General features: G+C 42.0%; 1 protein-coding gene across 1 annotated transcript in view; it reads right to left on the bottom strand.

The window, feature by feature from the left end:
- Window positions 1-26,832, bottom strand: part of CIMAP3 (ciliary microtubule associated protein 3) — a 67,897-nt gene that overhangs the window by 6,181 nt on the left and 34,884 nt on the right. The window contains exons 2-5 of the mRNA XM_069238427.1: window positions 23,946-24,088; window positions 15,374-15,472; window positions 1,052-1,185; window positions 512-629 (exon numbers count right to left, since the gene is read on the bottom strand). Coding sequence (XP_069094528.1) covers window positions 512-629; window positions 1,052-1,185; window positions 15,374-15,472; window positions 23,946-24,088 — 494 coding nt within the window. The remainder of the gene's footprint in view (window positions 1-511; window positions 630-1,051; window positions 1,186-15,373; window positions 15,473-23,945; window positions 24,089-26,832) is intronic.

The raw sequence follows: 26,832 nt of genomic DNA on the forward strand, positions 1-26,832 counted from the left end.
AGGCTCATTAGCCTATAGACATTCAGCGTGGGAGTTTAGAAATAGTGCCTAACTGACGGAGAAAACAAAGGTCTATTTTAAGAATTCTACCTCCAAAACAAAAATAACTCTCATGAAGAGGGTCCTCCAAGAGGCTGGCTAGTCGACAAGGGTCAGCCTCTAAGAACATAGGACCACTGAGCTTGCATTCTTGAGGCATAAGAGGCAGATTCAGGCAAGAAAGAAAATGGGCTGGAGAAAACTCATCATCACAAAAATCAATGAGGCACTCATGCAAGACAGCAGAAAAAATATCTATCTTCTTTGCGCCAAAATGGACTGAACTAGGGTATGCCAGTGGGAGGCAGAATCTGTGCATAAGAAGGATTGTGCATGCACCCAGGCGTCCAACTTATTACTTTATGTTGTGTAATGATTGCACAGGACCAGAGGAAGGATGGTTAGAAGAAAAACATTTCAAGCTCTGGTGCTAAAATATCTTTGGGTAGAGAAGCAAAGAACTTGAACTCACCTCTGACCGGAGAGTTCTCTTCTCCAGCGACGGCACCAATGACCAGTCTGGAGACCCAAACTTCATGGGCCAAGTAACTCTCCTGTTCGTAGGTACCTCAAGTTCATAGGCACCGGGGCTGATGAAGAAAATGAAATAAAGACATATTTTGACTCAAGGAGAAAGATCATTTATTGAAAGTACCATGTAATGTGCAGGAAGGAAGCAGGTGTATGTAAGAGTGTAGTGAGTGCAACCACAGTTTAGAATTACTGTGTCATGTATATGTCTACGTGTATGTCCCTGTGTGTAATAGACAGATTTTTGTACTGGAGATGCAATGCATGTGTTCTATTAGTGCTGTCTTCCTAGCATGTGGACAGTTAGTGTACAGCATTGTGTCGAGAGTGAGGATGTGGCTGAGAAAGAACAGTGGAAAAATAAGTGTGAGAAAGGGTGAAAAGGGGAATAAGGGTGCATGAGAGAGAAATCTTGTATGTTTGTATGAGTGTCTGTATATGTGTATGCGTGTGCATGTCTTTGATTGCCAGTTGCATGTACCCGGGGTGAAGTTCTGCTTCGGACACCTTTGATGGAAATCGTTCCGCTTTGATAGAGAAGGGAGCATAGGCTGGGGTGAAAACCCTCTCTTTACTCCAGAAGGATTGGTATGCGGCTGGCCCAGGGTTCTGGATCTGTAAACATTGGAAAACATTATAAACGCAAGATCAAAACCTTAGACATAAAGAGATCCCTCAATGTACAACAAAGGTTAAAACTGCCTGTAAAGCCAGACATCTCATGTTCGAAAGGCCACAGAAGGGAAATTGGTGGTTATATAAAGTCTTGACTATTGTCACTTGGTAAAGTCTAGGGAACCTTTGAGTCTGGCCAAATTGATACCTTGGATAAAGTAAGAGATGGTGCTTCTGACACCCAAAGGTTCAGAATGAAGTGCCTGTGAACTTCAAACATCCAAGAGACCTCCAGGTTCACAATATGTCCCTTTGTGGCAGGTGTTCATATCACTTGTCGTTTCAGACACACTGTGAGCACGTGCTGCTGGTACAGACACTGAACAACCATGTGCCTCAGTGTCAGACATAAACAGGAAGTACTGCTCAAACAGACACTGACACCACGTGTTTCTGTAACAGCGCCACGCCTGTATGACTAACTTGCGTGTACAAAGCCTTTTCAGCAGGTCGTGTTGTCTGTGTTGGGTGCAGTTTACCACTGTTGAGTCAGGGCATTGGAAGCCATTGTTTTTCAACCTGAAAGACCAGATACTTCCTTTATACTGCAAATGCAGTGCGGACAAGGAGTTAAAAGTTTCCCCTTATAGGCTTTATAGAAATGGAACTCAAACACACCATGACACACTGATCACACACAATATATGTTAGTGTCCAGTCAAAGTTCTAGCCTATCATAATAAAATCCTGCACTTTCGTGAGAAATGAGAAGCTAAACTGATGGTCTCAAAGATGTCCGGTCCACTGTCAAAAAAGTTACAAGGAGGGGCAGATAATCTTGATTTTGGACCTACTTGTTTTGCCAGTGGTTATAAGCAATGCTATATAACATCCCCCATGCTGCCCAACTAGGCTGAAGGAAAACAATCCTTTAAGGTGGCCGCCCGCACCATTTAGCAGGTGTCCACACCACACATGTGCGTGCCTACAAAATAATGTGGGGGCTTTTTTCTATTTTTTTTTTTACTGACCATAGTAAAAAGCCTGATGTCCTAAACAGAATGATTTGAAATTAATGTACAGGAAGCCAATGAAGTGGACAGTTCTAACACTGCAGACAATTCTAACTGCAATATTTGCTGTACTAACTGCAATTAATGGATAGTTCCGTTTGACAGCCCCATTTAATAGGCATATGTCTTGTCTATCTTGGACAGGATGAAAATTCCCACCACTGAAGTATGCAGAGGGCCAGGATTAAAGGACAGTTTATTCCTCGCCTCGACTGATGGTAGCAACCCCCCAACGAAAGCACTGTGTCAAAATGGGAGAAGTGAGCCTGGACACTGTGGATGAGGGAACTCTTCTCACAGGGCCAGGTGGTGCTACAAGGTTTTCTGGGCCGCTGGCATAGAATTTCAGCTAATTTCTGCTTATTCTGTCTTAAGTGCAATGTAGGCAGGTCCACAGATTTTGCTGAAGCTCTGACATGGTTTTTCGAGGGACGTAAATAGCTGGGTATCATTGCACTCATTCTAAAATATCTAATGATAATGCCTCTAGTGGTTGCACACAGATGTTGCATAAAATAGAGAAGAGTGAAGAGTTCTGTGGCACTCTGCAAAAGACTGATTTTTTTCCTGTCGTTTGGTGGGAACCCCAATACCTGGCTACTAACAGAAAGGAAGGAGGAGAACAAAGACAGGGCCTCCACCTGCAGACCTATTTTTGCCACCGGTGGATTAGAATGTCTAGAAATACTGTATCAAAAGCAGAGAAGAGAGTTCGTAAAAGAGTATAGACGGGAGGTCCTTGTCAATACTCACTTCAAGTACACCCAGAGCCTTAGCCATGGCGGTTTAAGTCCCTATTCCTGGTCAGAAGCCCCGCTGGGAGAAGTCCTAGAGGTTTGAGGCATCTAGAAAGCCAGCAAGCCAGATATTTATCTCTGATTTTAGATGAAGGTGATACTAAAAAAAGTAAATAACTAGGCACTTAAGTTCATGTTGGGCTGCTTTAACAGGGGCTTGACAAACCCCATCTTTCACTTTTCCAGGACTATCTTGGTATGAAAGGAGGTATTCAGCAAGACAGCCCGGGCTGGAACAAGTGAATAGGGGAAAGCCTTGGGTCGCTAGTTGGCAGAGGTATACACCCTTGTCCAAGTAGGGACCACAATCCTAGTTAGGGTAAGTCAGAACACAACCTAAATTATCCTGGGTTCACCCTCTGGTAGCTTTGCACAGAGCAGGCAGGCGTAACTTAGAAGGCAATGTGTAAAGTATTTGTGCAATAACTCTTACAGTAAAACAGTGAAAACACGACAAAAATACACCACACAGGTTTAGACAAATAGATAATAATGATCTGAATAGAATAAGGTCAAAACAATGAAAATCCAATGTACACAGGCAAAGTTATGAATTTGTAAAGATTAAATACCACTAAAGCACTTAGAAATACAATAGCTCCAACTGGGGCTATCACGGCATAGAATTTCAGCTAATTTCTGCGTATTCTGTCTTAAGTGCAATGTAGGCAGGTCCACAGATTTTGCTGAAGCTCCGACATGGTCTTTCGAGGGACGTAAATAGCTGGGTATCATTGCACTCATTCTAAAATATCTAATGATAATGCCTCTAGTGGTTGCACTGCAAGGCAGAAGGAGGTGAGTCGTCGGTTCTGTCAGGTTGCAGGGGAGGCTGGTGTGGCATCGGTGGCGAGGTGTCGGTTCCTTGTGACCCAGCGGGGTCGATGGATCTAGTCGGTCAAGACGTGATATATTGACTTCACCGTGTCGTGATCACACTGCGGTACGTCAGTGGTGATGTCAGACTTGCTTTGCAGGCCACGGTCATTGCGTGCAGTGAGGACTATGGAGCCAGAGCAGGCAGCAGTGTTGCGTCGGGCAGCGACGTCTGTACTGGAGCTGCTGAAGTCGGTCCTAGAGTCACTGAAGTTGGAAAACTGGCTAGAAACTAGTAGGTGAACTCTTTGTTGGCCCTGAGACTTCAGAACAGGAGGCAAGCTCAGTCCAAGCCATTGGAGAACACTTTTGGGGAAAGCAGAGTCCTTCCAGCAAAGCCAGAGGGCAGCAGGGCAGCAGACCTGCTCAGCAAAGCAGTATAGATGAGTCATTTGGGCAAGTTCAGATGCAGATCCAGAAGTGTCTGATTTATTGGGCTCAGAGACCCAGTTTATAAGCCCAAAAATGCCTTTGGAGTGGCGGAAAGTTCAAAGAGTGGTTTTGAAGTGCACCTGTTCCCCTTTTAGCCCAGTCCTGTCTGCAAGGGCCTGTGAGGGGCTATCTGTCCTTTGTGTGAGGGCAGACCACTGGCATTTAAAGTGTAAGATAGAGCTCCTCCACCCTTCCTTCCCAGGGAGACCCATTCAGTATGCAGATGAATGCAGATGTAACTGAGTGTCCTGTGTTTATAGCTGTCTGGGTGGAATGCACAAGGGGAGCTGTCAACCAGCACAGACCAGACGTGGATTGGAGACAGGATGTAAGGCCCATATGGCAGTAAGTGGAGAGATATTAAAAGTGGCATTTCTAAAATAGTAATATTAAATCCAGCTTCACCAGTAATGGGGATTTTCTATAACCATCCTGGCCATACTAAACATGGCATGGCTACTCCTTTCAGATCAGAATCTACCATTCAAAAGAATATGAGGGCAGTTCTAATGCTAGTCTATGAGAGGAGCTGGCCTCACTGCAGTGGAAAATAAATTTTTGACCAGGACACGTTAAACACGTACGTACATGATGTCCTGCCTTTTACTTACATAGCACCCTGCCCTGTGGGTTACCTAGGATCTACCTTAGGGGTGGCATATGTAAAAAATGGGAGTTTAAGGCTTGGCAAGTAGTTTTAAATGCCAAATTGAAGTGGTAGTGAAACTGCACATACAGGCCTTGCAATGGCAGGCCTGAGACATGGTTAAGAGGCTACCTATGTGGATGGTACAGTCAGTGCTGCAGGTCTAAAATCTAAATCCCATTATAGTCTATGGGATTTAGATTTCGGCAGACAGAATATCTGTCACCATTGTGACCGAGTAACTCTTCCGCCAATATCTAAATTAGGACCACAGTCACTAAATTAGCCCGAGCTCAAACCCCAGGTAGTTATATTATAGAGCAGACAAGCCTAACTTAGGGCAATGTGTAAAGTAGTTTTACAGTACCACAACTATAATAAAAGCAAAATGCAAAACAATAAAAATCCTGAATTGAATTAGAAAATGTAATAAACAAAATGTCAACCAAGTGAGAAAAGTCAAATTAAGGAAAAGGATATTTTTTTAAAGTCCTATGTAGGAATAGCATAAAGAAGAATAAAGTGCCAATGATAGTTAATGGTTATGGTAGTCTGAGACCTAGGCAAAATCTGACGCTGAGTGAAGTGGAGCACAGGTCAAATACACCAGCCATGTTTGACCTGGACAAAGATTTATTCTTCTGACTTTAGTCATTTATGTCCCAATCCACCACAGATGTATGCTTCTAAAGCCCCTGGGACCTCAGAGGAGACACTTAGAGACTCACAGGGTGTCAGCCAGAGGCCAACAACAGGGTCCAGTGTAGGTCCGGTTGTCACCAGTCAGCTAGAGAGTTGTAGGAAAAGGCTTCTTGTAGCTTTTTGTGTCCCTTTAACTTCACTAGGAGGTCAGCCTTATGACCCTAGTAGTCCACTTCTTTGTCCTGAGTATAAAAGAGAGAGTAGGTTTAGTTCTTCAAGGCTCTTCTCGGGTCATAGACAGCAGATTCAGTCCTCTTCTGATTTTTCTCGGGTCCAAGGAGTGCGCTGAAAAGGGTGCCTGGAGATGTAACATTCATGCCTGCATGAGCTGGAGGGTGGGAATGACTCCTAGGTATGCCCTAAGCAATAGGGTAAAAGGTACTGGAGCCAACCCTGCCTACTTTGGGCATTTTCTAGACGGCAAAAGTCTTTGGCCACAGTAAATGTGGGGTCTGAGAGCTGGGTGTGTATGTGTGGGGAGTGTCTATAGTAATCCTAGTGTTCTTCCTCATCAAATACCAAAGTCTAGTTTGGAGCAGCTACTAAATAAAAACGTAAGGGTTTTCAGCAACCAGTGGTACTAAGTGCACCCAGGGCCTGTAAGTTAAATGTCACTACTGGCCTGCAGTGGCCTGCAGCACCTATTGTGCTGTTCATTATAGTTACAGTGTAAATATGGCTTCAGGCCTACCATTGCAGTGTCAAAATAACAGCCTCAGACAAGCAAAACCCTTCCTTTTACATATTAACAAGTCAACCCTATGTAGGCCCAGTAACCCATAATGCAGGGTGCATGGTAATTAAAAGTGGGACAGTAGAAATGTAAAGTTAACATGTTCTTACAGTGACTAGCACTGAAAAGCTATTTTCACTGTAGCAAGGCTAACTGACAGAAAACACTGTGATGAAGTAGTACACTTAATAATGCTATCTGGGGCTTGGAAACATTTAGAAATGCCATGTTGAACTCTTTGTAATATTTATTAAAAGCCCGATTTACTGGTGAAGATAGATTTGTGATAAATAATAAGTAAAATGTATTTTTACAAAGTTGCCTTTTTCCTTCCTAAAGCCTCTGGATGCAAATTTGCATTAACCAACCAGCTGCAACAGCCATCTGGGTACTCAAACCCTGAATGAGTTGTGAAAACTGCTCCCAGAGCAGATGCAAAGGCTGTTCCTCTGGCAGAATGACTATTTGTTCAGTGCCATGGAACATGATTAACTTCAAAGGGATTTCCCCTGTCAGAGGCAGATGTCAGATGACTCCTGCATTGGATCCTTCTTTTGTTCCCTTAGCCATGCAAGCTCCAAAACTAGTGGGGAGGGAGCTTCCCCCATAACTGATTCGAAGTGAACAAAGTGGAAGGGTTGCTCATTTCCCTGGCCACCCTCTGCGATGGGAACACAGGCTCTACACAAGAGGAGAAGGGTTTTACCATTGCCCGTTTAAGCAGAGATGGGCATTGTGAGATTGTTTGTAGAAGGACACACAGGAAGTGCTACAAAAGTGGGTTGGCGTATCCCTGGGACATTTTTCTGTATTGATTAGGGAGAGGCCAGGCGTAACCCTTAACCAAAAGGTAGTGCTAGGAATAAATCTGGCATCACTTGGCACCTTCCTTAGAACACTCTGGACCTGTGGAAGAAAAGAAGGACTCCACCTCCAGTTTGAGATGTGTGAGGAGTTGAAGGGCTGGATGTGCTTCCACTTGTACTCGGGACAAAAGGTCAGCTGGCTGACCTGTTAAGCTGCAGGACCACACCAAGCTGGAAGACGTGCCTTGAAGCCTACTGGTGGCTTCTGCTGGAGTAAGTCTTGGCCCCAAACTGCTGTTCCTGTAGTCCCGGGATCCTTGGATGTGTCAAAGTGTACTTCTCCTAACATCCTGGTAAAACCTGGGACTTGGAAACTTTTTGGCTCCAAACAACTTTGAAGCACCAGGACAAATCTGTCAAGCCGATGAGACCAAAGTGCACTGCCGCTGGTGAGAGGATTCAGGTTTCTTCCATTTACAGATTTTCTGCAGCACAAAGTCTGTTTTAGTGGGACCTCATGGCGAAGGTATCTGACCACATGGCCTGAAGCCTTGCCCAGCTGTAGGAATCCAAGCTCCAAAAAGTGCCTAAATCTGAATATAGAAAACGTGACCAGGAAAAGGCGCAAAAAACATCCATCCAGCTAGAGGATGGTGTATCCGACTCGTGCTCCATCGCTGTCAGCTTAAAATTGCACTTAGGTCCCGCATACTGAGGCCAACTGACCCACATTTTTATTTGAAAATTCATAGCTCCCGTACCTCATATTGGAATTTTGTCATTTTGCTTTTATTTTGTTCAATTAATTATTGCCCATTTTTGTAAATTGGAACAGGATTTTTATTGTGCAGTGTTTTTGACTTTAATTGTTTGGTACATTTTCTTATGTTAAGGCTGTCTGCTCTGTGCCATAGCTACCAAGGGTTGAGATCAGGTTTCAATTACTGAAATCTTTACTGTAGCTAACAAGCTAGTGACATTATTAATTATGTTCAACTTACTAGATCTTCAGGGTAGAAATCCATTACATATGCGGATAACACCCAGCGAATTATCAACATTCTGCCCGGAGCCTGCCCTACCCTTCACCAGAGCATGCAAACTATCCAGTAATGGCTGGTCACTAACTTTCCGAAATTCAGTGTCAGTCATATTGAGTTGATGATTGTCAGAAAACTGCCTGTTCTGCACGGTCATCCTGGATCCTTCACCTTTTGCTGGACCCTGTGAGTTTGCTAACTGTACAACTCTGAGCACTTTGCCCCTGTTGACCAGTAGTAAAGTGCCTGTGACCCTAGCCCCTTTTAACGTGGTCAAATTGGCATACTCCTAATTGGTATATTTTACTTGCCTACAAGTCCATAGTATATGGTACAAAATGTACCCGTGGCCTCAAAGTGAAATGCCACTAGTGGACTGCAGCACCTACTGTGCCATCCACTACACTGCAGGTCAAACATGGCTTCAGGCCTACCACCATAACTTGACTGTAGCAGTGTGCAATTCGACTTGTCAAAGTAAACCCTTTTGACAGGTCACAACCTCCCCTTTAAATATTAACTACTTCCCTATGTAGGCCTTGTAGCTCACAAGGCAGACTGCATAGTATTTAAAAGTAAGGCATGTAGAAATTTGATGTCAATATGTCCTTACACTGCTTAGCACCCAAAAGCTATTCTAATTGTGGAAAGCCTGGCTGTCCTATGTAGAAAACCAGAGTGCAGATTAAAAAACCAAGTAGAGTATCTCAGGAATGGGACCAGCAAGACAAATAATTGAACAACCATTTTAATAGTTATTAAATATCCAAGTAAATGGGTGAGATTTTTAATAAGTATGAAGGAAAAATAACTTTAAGAAAGTTACATTTTCTTAGCCTGAAGTTTCTGGAGGCTAATTTGCTCTCAAACTTCTCCCAGCCAGTAATTAGCCTTGAATAGGTGTGAAATGCTTTCCAGAAGTACATAATAGGCTCTGAATAGGCAGAGACGAATCCTCTGGGGTCAGCAGAATAAATATGTAAGGTGGGGTCAGCACAGTGTCAAATCATGTTTGAACAGGTATCTTGAGCCACATGTAACACCTGAAAGAGAGAGAAGATGATGCCAAGACCATTCTTATGTATCCACTTGTGTATCCTCTGTCTGGTTGCTAAAGGGCTCTGCTTTTGTCCTACCACACTTCCACGTCCGGGTTTACATTTAACACGAAGAGAAAAGAATGCCAAGGATTGCCAAGACAATTAATGCGGATCTACTGTCTGGTAACTAAAAGACTCTGCTTTTATCCTAACCAACTTCTGTCTCTGGGTTTATTGTAGGTATGGTTGCTGCCTTAAACAGGATTTTAGTCACAGATGTGGGAGGACACTAGAATTACCATATATTCCTCACACATCCCCAGCCCTCAGAACCCAAGTTTAGTGTTGTTGAAGGTTTTAGCCTTCCTAAAAAAGTCCCTAATGGGTAAAGTTGGTCCTGTTAACTTTTACCCTTTTGGCTACGGTGTGCCCAGGAGTCATTCCTACCCACTAGCTAGTGCCAGGCATAAATGTGGCGTGTCATGGCACCCAGTTCAGAACAATTTTTGGACCCTCAGAAGAGGACTGGACCTGCTGTCTGTCACCTAAAAGAGCCCTTAAAGACATGGACTCCCAGAGTCATAAGGTTGACCTGCTGTTCAAGCTACAGGGTGCAACAAGCTGCAAGAGGTCCTGTAAGTACACAGCTGACCTGTGGAAACTGGATTTGCAATGGGCCCTATAGTTGGCCTCTACCTGCCTCCATGAAGGTCCTGGGGAGTTTTAAAAGTGGTGGATTGGAACTTAAAGGACTAAGGGGGTCATTACAACCCTGGCGGTCAAAGACCGCCAGGGTTGTTTTGGCGGAAATCCCTGGTAGTCCCCCTCCCACCAGCCTTTTCATGGCGGTTTGCACCACCATGAAAAGGCTGGCGGAAAGGGGAGTCACGGGCCCCTGGGAGCCCCGGCACTGCCCATGCCACTGGCATGGACAGTGCAGGGGCCCTCTGCCACAGCCCCGTGCAGCTTTTCACTGTCTGCCATGCAGACAGTGAAAAGAGCGACAGGTGCAAATGCACCCGTCGCACGGCTGCAACACCGCCGGCTCCATTTGGAGCCATCTCCTGTGTTGCGGCTGAGATCCCCTCTGGGCCGGTGGGTGGAAACCAGGTTTCCGCCCGCCGGACCAGCGGGGATATCCTGATGGCTGCGGCAGGAGTGCGGCTGCATTGGTGGCCGCCCGGCGGTCAGACCTTGCCGCCCGCCAAGGTCGTAATGACCCCCTAAGTAAATCTTTGACCAGGTCGAACCTGGTTGGTGTACCCGACCCATACTCCATCGCGGTCGTCTCAAGGTGTGCTTAAATTCCAGTCTACATCGGTCATCGACTATCATTGGCAGTTTGTGCTTTTTCACACTATTTCTACTTAAATCTTTACATATTTATAACTCTGCTTTCCTTTTTGTGATTTTGGTTTCATTTAATTTATTTGCTTCTACTCTTTTTTTTCTAATTCAGTTTGGGATTTTTACTGTTTTGTATTTTGACTTTATTACTGTTATAGTACTGTATAAAAACTTTAGACATTGCCCTACCTTAAACCTGTTTGCTATGTGCCATAGCTACCAAGGGACGGGGCTCAGATTAATTTAATGAGTTTAAGGGTTAACCCTGATAAGGGTTGTGACTGTTCCAGGAGGTGGCTAGTCAACCCAAATAATAATCCAGTTTCTTACAGTGATGGATGGCAAGAAGCATCTGAGTAGTGGCAATTCTATGTGTACCACTTAATTGGGTAGTTTGACCTTGTTTTCCCCCATGTTAAGTCCTTAAAATTAATATGGATGAGTATTTCTCCTTCAGGAACTACATAAACTCTGTTAATTCTGTTTGCTTTGGCTCAAACAAAACTCTTGAGAACGTTCTCTCTTTTATTCCTCACAGGCTACACCCCCCAATTGATCTGTGTGTGCTCTCAGAATTGGCCTATTGTAACAGTCTGTACCTATGGTTTCCAGCTCACACACTGAGTAAGACCTGTATTACCTTCCAGGCAGCAACATTTTGAATACTCTATAATTTAGAGGTCCACAGGCAAACCCACTAGATACCCGTGGCCCAAATTTAAAACACTTTGAATTTAGCACAGAGGTTTTAATGGCACCAAGTACTCTTTCCTTCATGCCATTTCTCGCACCAACATGCCTTGTGCAATTTGTGATATAATTTCAGTCAATTACTACATATTCAGCACTTCTGCATGGCACCAATAGTAGGTTGACTTTATCGTATATTGACACAAAAGCTTGAAATGACCTCCTTTTGTCCCTGACAGCTTTCCAAAATTGCCTGCAGTTCAAAAAATCTCCAAAAACATATTTTTTATTGTTGTACAAATCTAAGGAACTGTTTGGACTGGAACTAGCTGCCACAGCTTTTTCATCTAGGTGGCATTGCCTAATTCATTGCCTTTGGGAACACTAAGAAGGAGGTGGGAGAGGGTTTGAGGCACAAATAAATAGATTGGACTAGTGGCACTGCATATGGTTGTTTTGCACTAGGGTGAATATAAAAGATAACGCAGCACAGGGAAGTGCATGAGTGTGAGCATAAGAACCAGGAGCACTAGGGGATTGCATGAAGAAATTCTTCCACTCCAATGTACACAGCTGGTGATAAGGGGCCATGGGGGAAAGAGTCATAGGCTACTGCCATAGTCTCTGCTGATACATTGCCTGTACTTTGTTTCGAGGGCCGCTTTATGACTGTTGTTCCTCAGAGGACGACGGGGAGAAGACACAAAGGAGAACTCATCAGGGAGTGTCCTGAGAGTAAAAGATAGAGAACCAAACCTGGAGCTGGACAAAGACTGAGGTTGTGAGACATCTAATTTGAATAAACATCTGAAAAACCATCCTTGTTTGTCAGGACTATCTGTTCCCCACCAGGCTACAGTTTACAATGGTGTCAGAAGTGGGATCCTGGGGCTGATATAAAGACCCAACCAGTGACTATGGAAGCCATGGTGACTCAACTAGCAGGGGACCAGCATCACCTACAGTTGGTGGTTCAACAATAGGCCCAAACTGCCCAAAACGAACAGGAAGCTTTTCAGATTCCACTCAAAGAATGGCCTGCTATATTGACAGCCAATCAAAATATACAAAACACAGCCATATTGTGTCTCACCGATGCCATTTCTAGTGCTTAGGTGCACACCAATGTGCCAAGATCTATTTTACAGAAATATCAGGAGGGAGACGATCCAGACTATTTCTTTGTCAATTTTGAAAGGGTTGCTAGGACAGCCACGAGAACGATGGGGACAGTATATTTCTTCCTTGCTGTCAAGTGAACTACAGCTGGCATACCATGCAGCCAATCCAGCAGGGGATACGACATACATAGATATTAAAAAGGCAATGCTGAACAGAATAGGTTGTGATCAGGAATATTATAGGGCTCGATTCCGGAGGAAATAATTTACTTTGGGTGACAACCATCAGGCTCTGTATTACTGCGTTAGGGAAATAGATAGCCCTCTGTAAACACAGCAGAAATAAAACACAGAAAGAGTGTACCTTAAGAAGTATCTCAAGGTCTTGCCCTTGAACACAAGATTCTGGGTGAAGCAACAGCCTCACTTGATAGTACATACAGCAGATTAACTGGCTTGTGCTTGTCATCATTCTCCAGAATTCAAGGCACAGAGCTCCAAACATCTTTTGCCCTCTCCTAAGCCACTGTCTTGTACTCGTGTAACCCAAAGGGAGTCCAGGACTCTGCCTACCTCGAAACCAATAGGGAACCCACTCATGGGGGGAGGGGTGTGACAACCAATGGGGCCCCAATTTTGTAATTGTGCTGAATAGGGTCACACAGCCCTCAAATGTCCCCAGAGAACAAGCCCTGGTGAGCCTATGGAGGGAGGGTACATGCGACGGCGGGTTCTCATGTCAGGTGGGAGCCACACAACCTATGAGAAGGACGTCAACCTAAATGGGTAACCCACAAGAGCCTTTTTGGATACGTGGTATCAACACACATTAGTCAGTGCAGAGTTGGTACCCTCCTCCCAAATCAAACAAGGGGAATATATTCAAATTACATGTATACATGGAGACAAGGAAGCTTTTCCCCTAGCAGAAGTCATGCTTGGAATGGAGGGAGATCCCCTGCTATGTAAAGTAGGTGTCATACTGGACCTATCTGATAATATACTGTTAGGTCAGGGCTTACCGTGCTTTGAGGACTACCTAGCCCACCTGAGATCCTCACCAAAAACATGCCATTGGCTCGGAGAAGCCCCCTTTAGGGATGCAGACCTAGTCGCCCCTGTAGGAAAGGTAGCACAAACCCAAAGCGAAAAGATCAAGAGGTATACAGAACAGTAACTCAACAATATGCTGCTTGTGTCCTTTCTTCCTCAGAAAGGTTTCGGAGTCCATCCCAGAGATTCTGGACTTCTCAGAAAGAGAACAACTCCTTGATCCACACATGGGAACAGGTGGTTGACGTCAAACCAAACCAGATAGGACCTCTCTTTTGCATTAAGCGACGTCTCTTGTATAGAGTGACATGTATTAATGGCCGAACCACAGAACAACTGCTTGTGGCCCTAGCTTTCCGCGACCAAGTGCTGCATCTGGCACACAGCCAAGTGGGTGGAGGTCAGTATGGACAGGAACATACCCTGAAATACATACTGGAATGAATCTTCGGGCCTGGGGTATACAAAGAAGTAGGCCGCTTTTGTGCAGCATGTCCTCGGTGTCCATTGATAAATCCCCCAGGTATTCCAAAGGCTCCTTTACGCCCCTCCCTATCATTAAGCTTCCCTTCCAATGGATGGACTTAGTGGGGCCCTTAGCTCCAGTACCCTGGATACCAATACATTATGGTCTTCGTGGATTGTAAAATACTGTCCCTGGAAGCCATACCCTTAACCAGCATGAACACAACCTCCACAGCAAAGAGCATGATCTCTTTTTTTCCCACTAAGGGTTTCCCTTGGAATTGTTAATTGACCAGGGGACTCCTTTTGTGTCCTGCTTGATAGCTCAAATATGCAATCTACTGGGTGTCCACCAAATTTGTACGATGGTTTACCACCCCCAGATGGAAGGGTCGGTGGAGGGTACAATTATACCATCAAATCATGATGCTCTAGAAAATGATAGACGGCACTGGCAGAGACTGGGATAGAAAGCTACCATTCGTGTTAGTCGATATTTGCACCCACAAGCAATAATCAACAGCGTTCACTCCCTTTGAATTCCTGTTCGGCAGGAAACATGCATCCTCTTGGACATGACTGCCCAACAATGGACCGAAGAGGAGGATGAGGAAAAACCTCTGTTGGCCTATAACCCTTAATACCTTATGGAAGGAAGTACATGAACATTTAGTGCAAGTTCAAACACAACAAAAATGAGCATATAATCAGGGAACACACCTGAGAGAGTTCCACGTAGGAGACAAAGTCCTGATCATGCTACACACTTCCGAGAAAAAAACTACTTGCCACTGGTAAGGACCCTATACAAGTTTTAGACAACTATTGAGTGCATGTTCCAATTATTCCATGTTGGCAGGACTAAGACTGGAACCAGCCATATGCAAATCAGCCTAATGCACCATGGTATTCCAAAAACATGAATGACTGGGATAAGTCCTGGGGTAATTATCATTGGCTGAGATTCATTCAAGCAATCCATCCTCAATGCAACATCCTAAGTGCTCATGCTCCACCCTACTAAAGATGCCCAAAAACGCTGAAACTGGTCTGGTTCAGATGGGACCCAACTAGGCACCTAGTGCTGGACTGTTCCTATTGGAGAAGGAACAAGGATGATTTGCATATGGATGGTTCTTCTCTGAAGTGGCATGGTGGGCAAAAAGCAATATACTGAATTGAGGCCTAGTGCCTCAGGATAATTCAAGTAATCCACACATCACTTTTTGATTTCTTCAGTTTATGACTTAACTAAATTTCTAAGATTACATCACCCTCCAAGAGTGAGCCATGATTTCCTGATCTGGCTCTTTTCTTCAATCAATTATTAGGATAAGCGAAGCGTATCAGGTGAATTAGAGGCTTACCGTCTTCTCCACCGGAAACTGCACAGCAGTTCTTGCTCCCAGGGTATAGCCTTTCTTGCTCTCTGGTTTCTTTGACAAGAGGTAAACCATATTGCTCACCTGTTTTTGTTCAAAAAGGTTTCACAAATATCAGTTCCGTTTTTTTTTACAACATTAATCAACGCACTAGCAATACTGTGCACAACTTTACATTCGCAACACAAAATTAAATCATGGAATAGAAATTTCCATAATAACCAAGATGGCGTATTTGGCTTTACTATTTGTAGCAATCGTTGTTGTAGTAAGAAGCATCAAGGCACCACATTTAAAACATGACAACGTAAACAGAAGAAATGACTTAAAATCATGCTGTCTACACCCTTTCCTAAGAATGAATTAAATAGCAAATCATTACTCATAATAATCATCTTAAGACAGTCTGATGACATCTTACTTTTTTGTATACAAACAAATACTATGTATCTCTCAGATATATGTTTTCCTACTTGAGTTTACAATTCTTACTAAATATAATCCGGTTTTAAAGTATGTAACTCCTCTGTGTGAAACTAGTTTGCACTCAACTGATGTCTTTGCTTTTTCCCTACCTCTAGGTGAAAGACAAAGGCCCATTTGGGGGTGGAATAGGGAAGGATGGATCTTTGGGTGTGAAGGGGGACAGCATCAGACAGAGCCAAGTCCCTCAATGCCTCTCGTCTTCGTCCAAGTCACAAGTATATGAGGTAAATACCTCCTCCAGAGACAGGAAACAAATATGAATGCTGTAAAACGAATTTCCACCCACAGCTGGGATCTATAATAGGATTAGCATTCTCAACCTCCCCCTTTTTGTTTACTGTCTCCCAGGACTAGGACTCAGGAGTGCTGAGGATGTACATGAGCTTCAACCTTCATCGTCTTTTCATAGTGTTCTTCCCCCGACATGCTTAGGTGTAAAAGTGAGCTCTAAGAGGGAGTATCGAGAAGAGGAAATATTTTGGAATTGACTCCCAGCTCTGTTTTACAATAGTAAGTAGTAGAGCTTCATGTTATGGTGGTTTACTTACCGTTAATAATGCTTTGTTGTGTTTCTGCTGGTTTGGGCTTGCCTTGTGTTGAGAGGAAATGCATGTTCATTCAGGCAGTGGAAGACTGTTTTGGGAATGCCTGGTAGTTGGACTCTGCGCATAAACCTTGTATTCACCCTCTGCACATAGAGTATGCGCAGTGAATTTAAACTCCAAGCATATGCGATAAAGTGGTTTTTTTTTTAGCATGTGCCCACTTGCACAAGAATTTTGCAGCCCTCTTGGTATTTTGTGATCATTTGAGGTGAGCACTGTGATTAGGTTTGTTTTACTTCACATGTCGGCTGTAAATGTGGTGATTTGTGGAAGAATGAGGAAATATTCTGTGACGAGAACAGATCTGTCCTCTTCTCCTTGGGCTTCATCTAAGTCCTCTTCATCAAAGAGGGCGAGAGATTTCAGAGGTGATGAGGAGGAGCACAGATTTTTTATTGAGACTCTGGCAACACTCGGAAAGATGAAAGTGGAACTGAGTGCCAAACGATCTATGGACCACAATGATGTATATTCTGTAAGTCTGGATCAGAATATAGTGATGATTCTGGGGAATCTCTTTTCTGAAAGATATATGAAGAAACAGGAGGATGCAAGGGCCACAGAACCTCATTTGTGACTATGCCGAGTTTATAAGGAGTTCCTCGCCATGAGTTGCAGGTGGGCAGGAGATACATCTTTTCCCAGTGGAATAGTAAAGATCTTCTTCTGATGTGTGGGTTCAAGACGTGGTGTGGAAAAGATACAGGATAGACTCTGTGTCTTCTCCACAATATTTGGGGATTTTACCTATGCTGTATCCAAGATGCCCAATCATGAAGAAAGCCCTGGAAGAAAGACCATGTGCTCTAGCGACCATAACAGCTATTTAAAGAGGAAGAAAATGGTCAAGAAATGTATTCTGTTGTGCTTATAGTCCCCAGAGTAAAAGGGGGTTATCAAATAATAATAGATATTGAGAGAACAAGTATGTGAAGAAAATTCCTTCCAAAATGATAACCTTCTACAGAATAATTTTGTTGATTCCTGAAAATCACTTCATGTCAACAATGCACTTAATCAATGCTTATTTACAGATCTATTGAAAGAACATCAGAGATTTCTGAGAATCTGCATTCACGATTAGCATTGGCAATTCACAGTTCTCCCCTTCTGGTTTGGTCAGCACTAAGAGTGTTCACGAAAGTGGTAGTCTCAAGAGTGGTTTTTCTTCACCTCCAGGGGATACTGATCTTTCTGTACCTACAAGATTGGTTCATCCATACTCCAGATGAAAGGGAACTGTAGATAGAGATTGCAAAGGCGACTGTCAGTCATCACAGATTTTTGCTAAATCTTCCAAAACATCAGTTAACTCCATCAAAGGAGTTGATGTTTATAAGTGCAAAATTCAGGGCAGACTTGGGAAAGGTGAGTCAATCACAAGAAAGAGCGGTTCATTTCTGACATTTGCTGTCTGCTCTGTTATCTCTTCAAGAAGCTCTAGCAGGGAAATGATGGTTGTGCAGGGACACATATTTGCCTTTGTTTTAACAGTCCAGTGGACAAAACTTCATTTTTGCCCTCTTTTCTGACACATTCAGAAGAACAGTATCCAGCACTGCAACCCATGTACACTTTAGTTCTAGTTTCACAGGAGAGAAAATCTAAACTCCAGTGGTATGGTAAGGGAAAGGTGATGTACCCGGAGCCCCTGAAAGTTTTGACCATGGATACCAGTTCAACAGGTTGGGGAACAACTTTGGATGCACTTTCTATCAAGACAATTGGTCATTAGCAGACACACAGACCCTTTCAGATACACCAATTGGAGGGAACTCACTGCAGTTTATTGAGACTTACTCCACTTCCTGATGCGGGTACTTTAGTGAAATGTGCTAATAAGGTCAGACAACACAGTGACTGTGGCGTATATCAGTCATCAGGATAGCATCCAGTCACGATCCCTGAATTAAGTGGCTTCCATATTGAGACTGTCAACAGAGAAATATGTTCTGTCAGTCTCAGCAATCCATCCATATTATGGCAATTCAAGAGTGGAGCAGAGTATCTACATTATTTCAGAATCTGTCTTTATCAAAGATGAACTTTCATAAAGTGTGCAGGAGGTCTGGCACCTCTTATGTGGAGTGGTTTGTTTCCAAGAGCAACACCCTGTTACCAAGATTCTGTTCTTAGTTCCCAGAATAAGGGTCATAATGGATGACTTGACTTCTGTCAAGTGGCTAAAGAGGTTCAATTAAGGAGGAGGATGCAGATGTGATAATAGTGGCCCATTTTAGTCACAGGTATTTTTTCCCACTTCTCAGTTCTCTAGCAGTTCTTTCTTCCATGGAAGCTTCCTCTATTTCCACCTGTTCTCAATCCAACCAGCCTTCTACTTCTTATCAAGATGTCCCTCTCTGTATGGACCTTGAGAGGTTAAAGTGACAGAACAAGAGTCTTCAACTTCAGTTAGCTGACATAAATGAGGGCTCTAGAAGATCATCAACCTTGATATCTTATTTTAGACATTGGCTTTTTTATATATAAATGGGGCTCTACAGATGTGGTGTCCTGATTCTTGCTCTTTGATTTCTAACGTACAGTTTGTTAAATGTTTTCACATGAATCTTTCACTATCTACTCTGAAGGCTCAACGGTTTGCAAAAAAAAGCATTGTGGAGGGTGATGTCTTAGTGTCATGTCTGTTTAGAGGTTTCTCTATTTCTAGACCTCTTTCTTGCCCTACTGCTCCACCTTGGTAACACCCTTCAGTTCTGAAGTCTCTTCAGTTCTTTCTATTCGAACCCTTAATTTCTGCAGATTTTAAGTTTTTTTTTTCCTATTGAGTGGCTTTTTTGTTGTGACCACATCAGCACGAAGAAGGGGAGAATTGTCTCCATTATTTTATCAACCTCCTTTTCTAAGCTTCTTAGGGGATGGTGTGATTCTTTCTTTTTATTGTTGAACTCATCTTTTCATTCCCACCAGAAAATAATTCTTCCTACTTTCTTTTATTATCCTTCTTCTGATGAAGAAAGGTTTTTGCCCTGTTTTGATATTAAAAGATTATCAATGTATTCCTACAAATGTAGATAATTCAGAAAATCAGCCAATTTGTTTGTGACCTTTGTTTTTGAAGGAAGAGGTAAGAAGGCATCTAAATTGACTAGTATATTAAAGAGATTTTATTTTGTTTGTTTAGGTGGAAGAAGAAAAGTCAGCACCGAAGGAGATAGAGTCTGGGTGCGAGGAAGATGCCCGACTTCTAAAGTACCTCAACAAACGACCACTCCTAACTTCCAATATATTGGCACAAATGTCTTGTGAATTACTACTTCAGGCGCTGTACTATGAAGACCATCTGCCTTCAAAGGGCGCTACAATCCTATTATGAGGCAAAAATCCAAACATCGTCTATTGCATGGCCCCTCTATCAGATGGTTTCAATAAGTGGGGCTCCACAGATCCAGGAAACAGGTAACTGGTAAAATCCTGTTGCAGAAGGTTTACGGGGCAAGCTACATAGTGCGAAAAGTAGAAGGGATAGGGAACTGAAGGCGCTGGTGCTGCTGAAGAGAGACAAGAGGTAAGAAGCCTCCCAACAGGTAGAAACAGCCACCAAGGTGAGAGAGTATTGTGGTAGATTTACAAAAAAATAGCTGACCACTGAACACCATTTCAGCCTGTTGTGGTGTGCCCATATTAGATTGAGACAGAAATTAGTTGATGACGTTTCATGCCCTTCTTGAGGCAGCTAACTTTACCGGCATAACCATGCAGGAAAAGTGCTACAAGCCCAACACCCTCTAGTAACAGCTTAAAGTTCTGACACGGTTAGCATTCAGAGAACAATGAGTATTCAAGGGGAAAGGTTCAAAGTAATTTACAATCATTCTTGAAAAATCTGTATCTCACAGCTTGCATTAGCTGCATCTAGGAGACTATTTCACTATAATAGCTGACAAAAGACACTGGCAAAATCGAATTCCCCGTGGCACGTGCCCCCCATAAATGACAACAATCTATAAATGTATATTCATGGCTAGCCCACTAGCTGCTGTATGCATCTTTCTACATTAGAGATGACCGGGACTAAAGCCTCCTAATAGCTGCTCTTTTGAGAAGTCCTGACCAGAGGAAATAAGAAGACTATAAAGGCCCAACAGGCCCCTGAATAAATTAACCCACAGTCACATTAGAACACCTAATTTTTTAACTAAGAGGTATCAAAGGCTTAATAAGTAAAGTGGAACAACAGAATACAGGGACAAACAACAAATTAAAATCTGTTCACAATAAGATTGTGGCTTTTAAAGCTCAACATGACAAGTAGGAAAAGCAGCTGGATGCCACAGAAGCATAAGCAATGAACTATAGAATCTCTCCAAAAAATGCCACTGTACTTGAAAGAGAAGCAGGAGAGAAAACTATGTATTTTGGATGTCACAGAATTAGAAGGTGAATACATGATGACATCTGGCTACCCTCATACTGAAAATTCTAAATCTAGATTTCCAACTACCCACTGAATTCCAGAGGACCTACAGAATACACTAAAAAAGGAATCAAGGACATGCCTAGACCAATCACTTTAAGCCATGATCATAAAAGGATCCAAGCATTCAAGAAGCCTCTATCCATACAAACAATAGACACAGGATTATTTGTAGCTGACATTTCATATGAAACAAATCTCCTTCTTTAAAAGTTTCTTATATTATGACCGATTTTTAAGAAGAAAGGAGGCAGGAATGGCGTGTTGGTTACAGTATCTATGTTGGTGACTGTTGAAGGAAATCAAGAGAACCGTATGATTCAGATGAACTAGAAAGATTTTCTAGCCAACTTAGATCAGTCTTCGTTGAACAGTGAACTGGCACCAATGCCTTGAAATTGGAAATATCTTCCATTGGTGGCACTCAAAAAACATCCACTCGGTAGCAATAAAAACTGGAATTTTCACTTGTATGCAGAGCTTAAAGACACCACAGCTCTTTGGAAGGTGCTGGCCTGGATCTGCCTAATGAAAATGAATTAATCTTGTGCTCACTAGATGTTAAAGCTGTGTAAAACGCTATTCCTTTTCAAGATGAGAAAGTTGATTAATGGTTCCTAGGGGACAATCTGACACCAAGTGTTAACCAAACTTTCTTACTACAACTTTTACATTTTATTCTATTTCACATCTACTTTGAATGTAAGAAACTTTCTTTCTACAATTTAAGGGTTCCTCAGTGGGTTCAGTAGATACCCCTAAGCTTGCCAACCTCTTCCTGAAATGGTTGGAAACAGAACATATCTGCAGAGATGCTTTATTGATTCTAGATTTCATTCTTTAGAAACATTCTATCGATGATTCCATAATTTTGTGGAGTTACACTGATTAGTAATTGTTGACCGAACTGACCAGTTACAGATGGAAATCCTAGAATTAACTTTACAGCTTATAGTCAACATAAAAGTTGAATTTGTGTTGATGTACAGCTGTCCCCTAAGGAGCACTGTTTTTTTTTTTTAAACACTAGCTAAACAATCTACTCCATTATGGCAGATTTCACCAGGGCTCTCTTAAGAACAATTTAACACTGTCTCAACTTATGAGCCTCAAAAAAATAATTTGCAAACCTGAAGCATATCAGTAACATTAGGGAGAGACTTGCAACATATTTCTTGAAAGAGAGTATACAACACAAGCTCTTGAAGAAGGTACAAATAAAATTATGACCAAAAGCAAGAAGGACTGTTACTTCTGAGCAATACAACGCCCTCCATCCCCAATGTGCTTGGATCTAAATGATCCACCAGTAGCAGAAAGATCAAAAACAGCATCCTAAAACACTGGCCCATACTACAATAGAAACCTTAATTCAAAGGTCTGTATTTCTTGATTGTAATTGTAATATTTACCTATCAAAGGAACATCAACCTAAAAAATAGTTTGCAAGACAAAGTCAGGAAAACTGACAGCATCAACCGTAAATTTGATATATTTCCTTGCCACAACTGCAGTCACACAGTAATGCAACTGTTCTAGGGAATTAATTAATTCTCCTGCAAATGGGTAAAAAATATAAATTATATAATATATTTATGTGTGACACTACCAACTGAGTCTACATCTTGAAGTGTCAGTGTGGAAAAGCATAAGTAGGCAAATCTGAACACAAGATTAAAAACAGGTTAGATTAACACGAATGCATCAGAATAATGACGAAAAAAAAACATCTATGTCAAGAAACTTTCATGAATATGGACACACCATACCTCCATTGAAATACCATGTAACTGAGTAGGTAGTTAAAAAGTGGCTGAGAGAATAACACATTGTTGCAGCAAAGGTACCTAATTTGTATAAAAAGATTCAGCCAGTATGCAAAGGGATTGAACAAAAGGATAGAATTTTTGTAACTTGCTCCTATCACTTTTGGATTCAAGTTGCTGAGGATTTCAAACCACACACGAGATCCGCACACAACAAAATTTAGCTACCTCCACCCGACTTATGGCATGTCACTGGTCTGACAGTATCATTACTGCAAAAAATAACAAACACACATATTGGAAAGTTAACATGTGGGGGTGATGTAAATTACATCCGTAAAAGGCAACATTAACAGATCTCTTTCAAATAGCTGGCTAAGCCCCTAACTTGGAGCTCCACTTGAGTTGATGCCGAGAAAATACAGTGCAACATAATAACTTTCTTTGTTTGTTCAAAAAGGTGCATACATGATTAACCCAACTGAGCCAGGAATGGTTCAACATGTCACACATGGGCATCCTTGGTAGCTATGGTTGACGCGCCTTAGCAGCTGATAGCCTAATGAGGTGCTGCAGCAAAGTAGGTGTCATACTGAAATCTATTTTAACAATACTTTACCATTCTTCATGCTATTAAAGCTTTTCAGATGTCTTCCAGGGGATCTCTCATCTTGTGTGGGGTAGTTTAAGAGCAGTGGTGATCCGATGCAGCCTTCAATTAGCTGGGGAGCAGGTGTCGGACATTTCACTCACCCATTTAGGTTAATGGTTGATCAGCCTCTGAGACGACCCCTGGGAAACCACAAAACTGCAAGCCTACACCTTTTTGATGAGCACGATCTCTCTTAGTGTCTCCAAAATTATATAGCACACAGCTGGCGGAAAGGTGATATTTCACCACTCGTCCAATTTAACTTTGTGGAGAAATGTTAAAACTTACTTTTTCATAGAAGTTGTGCTACCTTACATCAAATACATTCACATATAATTTGTTTTGCATCATGTGTATAACACATTATTTATATAAATACATTCTTCCCTCTTTTAGTTCTACATACCTTGCCTTTTTTATCACTATTGGTTTCTTCATGCTGCTAAAGAGAGGTCTTTAGAATCTAAAAGCATTACACCGGTCAGAAGCATAGAAGCACTATGATTAAATTCCTCACGTAACCTATTCACCTAAGTGGCTCTCTTGTCTGATCCCTGACCCTTGGTTCCCACAAGGACACATCATACATAATGCTTTTTCATAGACTTACCTCCTCATTTCGGTAGCTACCGGGTCCACACTGGGGTTCCCCTCTGATAGGGGCCAGCTCATTGCCTAGTCGGTCTGGAGCACAGTGATATGGGAAAAGCTTCCGATTCTGAGAACTCCCAAATGAAATATGCTTTACAGAGACTGCAATGACAAGCAACACACTGGTTATGGCGAGACATATCTGAGAGCACTACAGATTTAACCACGAGAATCAGGCCCATATGTATTACTTCACATAAGATCTGCAAAAGATCTGTGTTTCCTGTGTTCCAAACATGCTAAAAAGTGCTTCATTCTACTATATGAATATTTCACCTATGTATTATTTTTTTATGGGTGGGGAATCAACACCAGTCCACACTCACCTCACCTCACCAAAAACTAGGTAATTCTACTGTTCCAGAAAATCCCATAGACATTCAAATCCCCAGTTTCCTTGTATGCATAGAGGGCAGAGAGTGTGTGTTCCACTATGTCCTCTCAGAGACATAGATATCCTTGATGACCTAGACATTTCCTATTCTCCAATATTACTGCCTGTACATAGCCTCCAGTAGAACTATCACCATAGTTGCTAAAAGCTTACAGTGCTGCTGTATTATAATGCAAGAACTCAACAGGCCTGAGATTAAGAACATTCACCTGAAACAAGGGAAAGCATTTACGCTGTGTGGGAATTAGTAACTTTGCTACAAATGTACAGATTAGGGAGAACTAACAAACTATCCAGGGTAGTCAGTGAGAAGGTGACCTAAACTCTTTACCCATCTACGCTACCCATGAGTTGAGACCTGTCAGCAGGTATAGTTTTGCTTCTGATGTTACTTATCATTCTTTGATTCACTTCCAACCCCATCATCACTCAGGATTAGGCTGCTCTCATTCCACTCCTGCAATTGCTAAGGATCCAACTGTACCTTCCGATTAGGGAGTGGCATCATAATGTCCTGCCATAAAGACTGCCAAAGTAATACCTTGGGGTCCTGTTTGTGAACACTATGAACAGAATAGTGGTTACTTTTGAGTCATTTATGAAACAATTAAACATTTCTTAATCAATTACACTTTGGTAGAGTGCATAAGTAAAAAAAAAAAAAAAAAAAAAAGATCTGGAGGAAAAATGTCAAGAGAGTAAATGTACGAAAATATTAAAAATGATCGACAATAAGGTGCTACACACAAGGAAAACTTGTGATGGTGCGGTGTTTGGGTGTATTAAATATGTAGAAGGGAATAACTGCAGATACACCACATGAAAACAGGTGATAAATTAGAAAGAGTCTGCTTAAAGAGGGCAAAAGGCTGTCCATTTGGTGTGGTTGTCAATTTTCCAACCGGGTATCCTAGGAATTAGGGTGTCACTCTGGAGAAGCGATGAGTCTAAGCGCATAGATTATAACAAGGAGAACATGAAGCAGCAGTGCACCTTTGCACACAATAATTGTCTTGTGGGATGGGTAGTAACCCCTACAAATCACTATAGTGCACAAAGTTCAACTATGTTCTGATCACTACTGTCACACAAGTTAACTTTTATTTACAGGTTACAAATTCTGAATCTACTAAATCCAACACTCTTCTTCAGCAATCCACATTAATAGTTTATTTTTTTTAAACACTAGAGTGAAAATTACTTACTGGAAATACTTAATTTAATGTTTACAAATCTCAATTAATCTCAATAATACTTTAAACCAATCAATTCATACCTCATTGAAGAGATATTGTATTTAAATCTTGTAACACATTCAAATTATTTAAAGTGAACTATGTGATCAAAGAGTGATTCTGCTCCAACTAAATGCCATCTTCATTCAAAGCGACCCCTACAATCAATTGTTTGTCCAACACATACTAGACAGTTTATTAATGTTTCAGTATTCTTGATTGATACAGTTACAAGCATAGTATGCTGTACTATTTCATGTAATGCCTAACGTCACTGAGGGCCAAAGTTGAAGATAATGTGCATGATAATAAATTAGGATGCAGCAAGTACAGGACAACATGTTTAACAGGCGTTTTTTGTCTGACACTCCCTTCCAAAGTACTAAAACAGATTTCTATTTAATCTAAGTACACTGCTACCTTTTAATTTTTGAGTAGAAGATTATCACATGCAATTTTGTATTGAGAGGCAGTTACAAAAGAGTGTTGTTATTTCTCTATTTACATTTCATTACTCTTTAGATGGCCAATGTCTGTACCAGAATCATGTAGGTCACATCGACCAGCCACAACTCTCAGCCCAAACGCAAGGCTGACAAGTGCCTATGTCCTCAGAACATACTTATGAGAATTTACATATAAATTTTGTTTAGTAGAATGACTTACACTTAGTACTACTTTCTCTCTATATTCTATAAATTGTCAGCAGTTCTCACTCAGTACAAATGTCTTTGCAATCCTTCCATCAAGTGTGTGCTATAGAATATCTGTCTTTGCGTTTTGAAGTAATTTCTTGGCCATAACTCAAAATCAAGTTTGGAAGTTTCCTTTTCTGAAGTTATCCTCTCAATTTAAAAAAAAAGTTATTTTAATGTGACATTTGCTGCTTGAGTGGGACATAATGCATTAATGTACAAGGTGCAGTGGAGTAACATCTCAGGTTTTCCTTTCCCCATCTTAAAACCAAATAATTCACATTTTAAGCTGTATCAGGATCCTCTCAATTTTTAACTCTTGCCTTACAGTGCAAGAGACTAACCATTGCTTACCACTGATTAGCTTCATTACCACTCTCATTTGATTGACTCTTATTGGTCAGCTGCAACAGGCTTCCTTCCTCTTCATGTTTTTGTCCCTCACCAGGAGAAAGGATGCATTACTTGTGTCCTTCCACTACTCGCTTTTTTAAGTGTTACTTTTTCCTTTGGATTTAAACA

This window comes from Pleurodeles waltl, chromosome 6, assembly GCF_031143425.1.
Source record: "Pleurodeles waltl isolate 20211129_DDA chromosome 6, aPleWal1.hap1.20221129, whole genome shotgun sequence".
NCBI lineage: Eukaryota > Metazoa > Chordata > Amphibia > Caudata > Salamandridae > Pleurodeles > Pleurodeles waltl.